The sequence below is a fragment of the Besnoitia besnoiti genome, chromosome III (genome assembly GCF_002563875.1).
Source record: "Besnoitia besnoiti strain Bb-Ger1 chromosome III, whole genome shotgun sequence".
NCBI lineage: Eukaryota > Apicomplexa > Conoidasida > Eucoccidiorida > Sarcocystidae > Besnoitia > Besnoitia besnoiti.
Genome location: NC_042358.1, coordinates 1,574,450 through 1,582,501, shown reverse-complemented (window position 1 = coordinate 1,582,501; position 8,052 = coordinate 1,574,450). Strand labels below are relative to the sequence as shown.

The 8,052-nt window shown below is 54.1% G+C and overlaps 1 protein-coding gene across 1 annotated transcript; it reads left to right on the top strand.

Moving 5' to 3' along the window:
• Positions 1 to 1,235: 1,235 nt before the first annotated feature.
• Positions 1,236 to 3,627, top strand: BESB_045400 (S-adenosyl methionine synthetase; the record flags this gene model as incomplete). Its single annotated transcript, XM_029362991.1, has 4 exons — positions 1,236 to 1,481; positions 2,071 to 2,355; positions 2,688 to 2,955; positions 3,218 to 3,627. 4 exons carry the CDS (start codon positions 1,236 to 1,238, stop codon positions 3,625 to 3,627), a joined length of 1,209 nt encoding a protein of 402 aa, XP_029220357.1.
• Positions 3,628 to 8,052: the final 4,425 nt, after the last annotated feature.

Genomic DNA, 8,052 nt, shown 5'->3' with positions numbered 1-8,052 from the left:
AGACACCGTACCGGAACGAACGGTTCCGCCAGATATGCCAGACTCTGTTACATTAAAACTCCAAGAAGCAGAGCACATGCATCGAGTCAGGTGGGCGAAGTACGCGTTCTTCCCACGCCGGATGCGCGTAGCCTGCAGAACCTTCCCATATTAGCCGAGCAGCCCAAGGCAATGAATGATTGGACAGCCGAAGGGTTGCCTGATGCACGGAGGGCATGTACCAAGACCTTCACGTGTTTTTCTTTTTTTCTGCCCACACGGAAAAAACAAAAAAAGGGGAGAGTTGAGTGAGGGACACTGAGGTTTTCTTGTCGCCAACGAAGTAGAGGCGTTAAAGACCGAGACAAACTGATTTGTTTTGATTTTCTGTGCGTGTTTTCCATTTTTCATAGTTGCAATCGGTTCAGCGAAAGTGCGGCATTGAAGCCGCCGTGTCAGGTCCTGATCTTCGTGTTGTTTTTCTGCGTTGTTCTATCGTTGAGAAGCCAGCGTGCCTGCAGAGGGAGAGAGTTAGAGGGAAGGGAGAATAAGCGAAAGAGCAATCCGGCGTTTTGCGTTCATCGAGCGGTGTCCGTTCTCTGTGCTGCCGTCGTGGGTTCGGCCGAAACGCAAAGAAGGCCACGCGAACGAGACTTGAGGGGAGGAGGCTACACGCCGAGCGATTTGTTCTTGTCTTCAGCAGTGTATCTCCGATCGCCGTAAAGCTGCACTGACACTCAGTGTCGGTCGTCGATTATCTCTGGAAAACAGAAAAAGGCTCGTCAGAGAACGAGGCTCGGTCGTGCATGTTGTGTGTCTTGGACACGTCTTTCCGCCCGTTTTCTGAGGCTCGGTTCTCGCTCCCCACCGCGCGCCGGTTGCGGGGCGTCACGCGCGTGGCTGGTCGGAGCTCGGACGACGCATAACGACCTGTTGTGGTCTCGAGCACCTTTTCCTTCACCACAAGAAATCTTTTTCGGGGGACTTGTCTCGCGCGTCTTTCTCCGAGAGAAACTTCGCGAACCTTCTACGAGCGACTGTGCGCGCGAACCCGCCCGCACTGCCACCGCCAGTGTGCCAAGGCTCGAAACTGGGAGATCGCTTTGCCCTTGTGTGTATCGTCGCGCAATCGCGTTTTGGCTTTCTTCGTCTCTTGGCAAAAACTCTCTCTCGCATTTTTTTGCAAGGAAGGCAGATTGGCTATTGCTCGGCGTGCCGCACGTTTTATCAACTCCCGAGTCGTGCAAGTCGCCAAAATGAACGCCGTCAAGCCCCCCCGACCCGGTCACTTCCTCTTCACGTCAGAGTCCGTCAACGAAGGACACCCTGACAAGCTCTGCGACCAAGTGTCCGATGCAATTCTGGATGCTTGCCTCGAGCAGGACCCAGACAGCAAAGTCGCCTGTGAAACCTGCGCCAAAACTGGCATGATTATGATCTTTGGCGAAATCACCACAAAAGCCTCCGTCAACTACGAGCAAATCGTGCGCGACACTGTCAAGGTCAGTTGAATAGATTCGCGAGGGCATCGGCTCGCATTACTGCAAGTCTGAATACGCGTCTCTGCGTATTTCGGTTTACTAACGCAGTGCATATCCATCTGTGTATCAAAAACGGATGGAGGGCTGCGGTCTGCAACTGCATGCGCGGGCTCGTCCAGGGGACATTTTTTCTCGCCGTTCTGTGGGAAGGGAACCGTGACCCGACGGACTTACCTGAGGTTTTTTTTCCGTGGCTGCCGCCTTGCCAGTTGCTGTGGAACTAAACGAAGTGCCGTTCGCGTCTGTGCCCTGCGGCGCGGCCGAATCTTGCCGGCAGTCAGGCAGTTCGGAGACGTCGGGCGTCTTCTCCTGTGTCTGTGTTTTTCTCGGCATGCGTTCTTCGCGTTGTAGTCGTTCGCTCGTTCGCCGTCGTGTGTCTGCCCCCCAACTGGCTCGCCTGCGCGTGTCATTTTGGAGTGTTGCTTTGGTCGGGTATTTTCTTTCCTGTCTTTAGTGTCGCTTCTGTGTCAGCAGTGACGCAGGTTGTGCACCGGGGTTCGGCCGTCGGTTTAGATTGACCGCTGCGTGTGTTTCGCCTTTCCTGCGGCAGGAGATTGGCTACGATGATGAGTCGAAGGGGTTGGACTACAAGACGATGAACGTCGTTGTGGCGATCGAGGAGCAGAGTCCCGACATTGCGCAGTGCGTCCACGTCAACAAGAAGGAAGAGGACGTCGGCGCGGGCGACCAGGGTCACATGTTTGGCTACGCCTGCGACGAAACCGAAGAATTCATGCCTCTCTCTCACTCGCTCGCGACCCGCCTCGGCAAGCGTCTCACTGACGTCCGCAAGCAGGGTATCTTGCCCTACATCCGCCCTGACGGAAAGACACAGGTGAGATGAGCGTCAGCTGCCACACTCGGGAGGGAGGACCCGTGTCAACGCGCGGCGAGTTCGTGTGAAAGCTAGGGCGACCGGCGAGGAGACCGAGCCTTGTCGCGCTCTGCGAGTCGCTGGTCGTCTACCGGGATCGAACACGGGGCTCTTCGGGGCTCGGCGGCCGAGTAGCCGAGTAGGTGGCTGCAGTTCCACCAGAGGTCAAGGGGGACTCCGCGCTGGATGAGTTTGGGGTTACATCGGACGGAGTCAGGCGGGCAGCGGTGTGTGCGCGGACCTGTCGGCACGTTTCGGTCTTGAGGCTCTCTTCTCTCTCTTCATCTGTTTAGGTCACTGTGGAGTACGAGAATCGCAATGGTGTTCCTATTCCGAAGCGCGTCCACACCATCGTCATCAGCACGCAGCATGCGCCTGAGGCCTCCAACGAGCAGCTCCGCGCCGACCTCATGGAGCACGTCGTGAAGGCAGTCGTCCCCGCTCAATACCTCGACGAGGACACTGTCTACCACTTGAACCCCAGCGGGAAATTCGTTATTGGTGGCCCGCACGGCGACGCCGGTCTCACCGGCAGAAAGATCATCATCGACACCTACGGAGGTGAGCCAGAGTCTGTTTGAGTTCATCCGATCTGCTTGCACACGGGGAAGGACGCTGTGACTTTCGCTGGACAGCGCCAGACGCGGCACATTTCCGCCAGCGCACAGGTGTATGTCGATGCAACGCCATCAGGGAAGCGCAAACAGGGTGACTACGTGCGAACGCGCTTTGGGCACGGCAAGCGGTTGGAACGTTCGAGAGAATGAGATTGAGGGTCTGCATCGGTGATTTGCCGGTTCGCGTGTCTGGTTTTTGTGTTCAGGCTGGGGAGCTCACGGAGGTGGTGCCTTCAGCGGGAAGGACAGCACGAAGGTCGACCGGTCCGCAGCGTACGCTGCGCGTCAAGCCGCGAAGTCTTTGGTGGCGAACGGCTTCTGCAAGCGCTGCTTGGTGCAGGTTTCATACTCCATTGGCGTGTCCCACCCGCTGTCTCTGTTCGTGGACTCGTACAACACGGCAGCCAAGGGCTACACAGACGAAATGCTGCTCAAGATCGTCATGGAGAACTTCGATCTGCGTCCTGGTGTCATCCAGAGGCGGTTGCGTCTGAAGGAGCCGGGTTTCAAGCGTTTCGCTGCGTACGGTCATTTTGGCCGCGGCGAGGACGAGTGCACTTGGGAGAAGGTCGCAGACCTGTCGCACTGCAAGATCCCTGGCCACGAGACTGCTTAAGCGATCTCGCAACGGCGGACGCACACTCAACGAGAATCTTACAGTAAAAAAACGTTTTCTAGTTCCAATTCCCTGGTGATAACCTCTGGGCCTTACATCATCCTCTCTCGGCAAGGAAGGTGACGGCGTTTTTCATGCGATGTGCATCAAGTCGTGTGGGTGTAGCTACTTGTTGCATGAAAAGATATGCACAGTTCTCTAAGCGCGCGAGTCGTCAATGTATCGCAATTTGGCTGTGCATGTGGACGGCGGCGTACATCTAGCCGTCGGCACTGATCTCAACTTTCCTCTGCGCCTTTTAGGCGAACTCAAGTATGTGGGCAAATGGACGCGCTGCATTGCAGCGTTGCAACGGCAGAAGATTCAGTTGGCACACCGGGCTGTGGATCCTCACTTCAGCGGGTGCAAAGCAGTTCCGTCTCACACAGGAGCGTAGCTTCCAGCTCCCTCTCCGCAGACGCACTTCCCTACGGGGTACCGTTAGGGAGAGCAGCCATTCTGGCCCCAGGAGCTGATTGCTCCCCTGTTCAGGAAGTGCAGCTGAATATATTGGACGTCGAAAAGGATATATTGATAAGCTAAGCCTAGTTCTTTTCCATTATTCGTCGACGATATTCAGTTACGTAATAGTTCCATTGGGTGCTTCTATTAAGGGAAGTGTTGAGAGCAAGTTAACACGGCTGTTGCCGTCCACAACGGTCGGCGGACGCTGAAAGCGGGTTCTGTCTACAATTCCGAGTGAAAAGCAACGTCTTGAATGACGGCCACTACAGTGACTGAGCTACCGCAAAAGGATGTTCCGACAAAACGTAGGGGGGCAACGTCGGTACAAGACTGATAACATTCCACATCTTGTGTAGCAAGATTCGTGTGTCATACCCTGAATCCTACACCTACGTGGTTCTCTGTTTTTGTGTGCACAGCATACTGTCTGCTTCCGCTGCCAGACCGGATAACAGTTTTTAGCCCGGAGAGATACTGACGCGTTAGTGTCCAGAGGTTGGAACGAGCGGTGGAACCTCGCAGCCATATGTGGTGGATTTTATCTCACGGTGACCCTTTTCAAGTCTTGAAGTAGAGTGTACCGCGTTCGTCGCCCATGTCGGTGTCCAATCTCCTAGCGTGTGCATTTTTAGTTTGTTCCACGACATCTCTTCACAACCTAGCGCACGCTTAAGGAACCACCATTCTGACGCCCCTCTGCTCTCCCTGTCCGAGTCGGATATTGACCGACTCGAAGGCAATGCCTCAGGGCTTCCATTTTCAGAACACAAACACGTACGTCACCATTCTAGTGTTAAGACGCATCGGCACTTCCGTCGACTATCTCCCGCTACCCCGGTCAATGACTTTAAGGGAGGCGTTCACTCGCGAAGGATAGTGACCTAGCGACAGACGCACCTGTGAATGGTGTTATGAACTCGGAATGCGGGCCATTGCCGGCCCCTGTCCCTTCGTCAGCCTCGGATCAACACTGACAGCCGCTGTGGCGGCCGCCTATACGCTGTTACGGGAACACGCACAACCATGAGACTGGCAACGCGCTCTACGTCGCTTTCGTTGAATACGCCTGGTTTCGTGTTCTGCTAGCGGTTACGCTGGTGCTAAACTAGCTCCTCTCTTCATGCACGCCAATCTTCTATTGCCCCTTGCCTTTAATTGGTCAATGCTTCCTTTATTTTCTGGCGAACCACTTCCTGTTGGTCTTTGTTGGTATGCAGGAAGCCCTGTCTTTTCGTCTTCTTTGAATGCACCAGTTCCCCATTGATCCGTATCTCGAAATTCCCAGTGGTACCGGGATCCTCGTGGCCTATGAGAAATTCCGCAGAAATGACATCAATACGAGACAGATGGATGCGCCTAGCTTGACATGGAGCACCGATCGTAACTTCCTTTGCTTTCCATTGCCAAGGCGGAAGCGCTCCCCTGTCGGATATTTCTCGTCACACATTTTGTTATGTTGTATGTGCGCTTCAGGTACATCCCTCGCTGGAAGACTGAGAATCGGGCGGTTCAGCACGCAAAGTAAGGTAACTTCGACCCAACGAACGGATGTTCACTGCGGTCTATCTTCGAGCTCACTACAAAGAACTGCTACTACATCCCTAAGGAGCTCAAATACACCAAGTCCCAACACTCACAGCCGCTCAAACTATTGGTTACATCTAACACCGATAAAAGACGAGGTGTGCCCCGAATAGCGGTTATGAGATTCAGACAACCAAGTTCTAAAAATTAAACCAATTAAGTAGAATAGACATTTAGCATCTTTAGTTAAACAAAGACCTGCAAGATCAAAACCAGTAGTCTCCGCTATACTTCTGAAGCATCTTGTGCATTTTAGGAACTTGGTTATCTGTATCTCATAACCGACCTCTATGGCTCGTCAGTTCCATGGCACAGGGTGTCACACTTGCCGTCAATCTGAACGGCATACGGCGAAAATACCTGTGCTACCCATTCTCCTCCGAAGGGTGGAAAGCACGGTAGAAAGCATATTGTGCCAACGAAAAATGTCTTCCTTACCTTCGATCGACACACGCCGGAGTTCAGCAGCGGTCAGCCACGACCGTATCAGAGCCTCGGCCCGATCGAAGTGAGGCCGATACCCTCAGCCTCCACAAAACTGGACGGTGATGTTGACTGTCGGAGCCATCTTGATAATTCCTGAAGAGAGGAAAGCATCCGCACGATCTCATATTATGTAGCTGCTGAATGTCTGAGCATCCAAAAAGAATGCTCAGCACTGGAAAGAGCCCGACGGACGCGGCCCCAGCGAACACCCCTGCTACTGGCAGGCGACAAGTTCCCTTAAGGCAGCAGCCTGTCACCCCCTTAAAAAAGTGCCACCACCCGAAAAAACTCACCGGAGGCCGCCTTTCTCACGACGATTTTCCTATGAACTTAAGACAAGAGTTCACAGCGAGGTCGCTTAAGCATTAATGATATCGTAGCAGCTCTGCCCAGCACAGAGGTATTGCTGGCTGGCTGCACTCCGCCTGCAAGGCATGCCCACACAGCCATATGGCGGGACCTCGCAAGAAGAGCGCGCATATCCAGTGTGGGTTATCCAGCCTCGTGGTGCTATCAAGTACACACGGTATCATTGCACTGAACTCTCGACGGAGTTTCCCATTGCGAAGAGGTTCCACATGCTTCTGTGCTCTTCCCTCCCAACTTTTGTGTCGCGAAGGACGTGGCAGCACACACGACCGCATGCATTCAAGTACAATTGCAACAATGGCCTCGATAGCGGGTACTGCCCGGTTCTCACCGCGCCGGCGGACTGAGCCGGATTAACGTCTGTGCCGATGTGCTGACATGCAGGTTCGCCCCTCGACGCACGGAGAGCAGTTGACGCCCCGAGGTATCCGGAAACTCACACAGAGGTCGCAGCAGTGGTCGCCAGATTACGGGCTGGTCTGTTACAGACAGACCAACGCAGTTCATGCAACGCTCTGCAGAGATGCGGGATGACGGTTTTGCAGCCCTACAGTCGTAGTCAGTCCTTCGGTGACGCGGGGCCAGAGAGCGGTTATCCGGTGCTTCGACGCAACTGCTGTCGCGGGTCTCGATTGGACTGTAAGCGCATTCCTGTTGTCGCCTGATTTTCTGCATAGCACCGACGGCATGCCTTTGTGAACTTGATACGCTCCCGCATTGGATGGTTGCTGCAGCGGTAGCAGTAACAACTTTCTCAAGCTGTCTGTACAGCGGAGATGTTAACCGGTGTGTGACGAAAGGTTGCCTAAAATCCAGTTCGCGCAAATGCTGGCTCCGGTGTCAAGAGCAGCGATCACTGACAACTCGCGTGGCTACGCCTCGTCCCCTGCTAATCATGAGGCTTTCGAACATATTTTTTGTGCCCGCCGCGCTGTTGGGTGGCCTTGGTAGAGCCGGAGCAGTTCAGGCTGAGGGCGAGCCTTTCAAATTCCAGCCGTTTGGTCCCAAAGCACCAGCGGGCAAGGTGTACAAAGCGGTCAGTGCCTGCATACCGTGAGCGGTGATGCGAGCCCTCGGTGTAACAATCATCCTTACAACTAACTATTTGGCACTCAGGGGAGGGGGTCTCCTTTACACAGCAACTTCATTTCCCAATCCATTCGTCGAACCACAGAAGTGCACCTACTCAACAACGTAACAATTTGCTTACGGAAAGCAAGTCAACATAAGGAGGGATCATGCACATTTATCAGAGCCACGCACTCATGGATATGCGACCCTGACCGCCTTCTTACGCCTGCGGAACAATCCACACTCGAATCAAGGCTGTTGAAGCTGCGAGATTCGACCGAGCATCAGTGTCCTGACGGCAGAAAACACTTCTTTCAGGTACGACGTCGTACTCGCAGAGCGGAGGTACCCACCATCTGCAGTGCCGTTCTTAAACAGGCTGCAGTTGCCGTAGCACACGATATATATGTA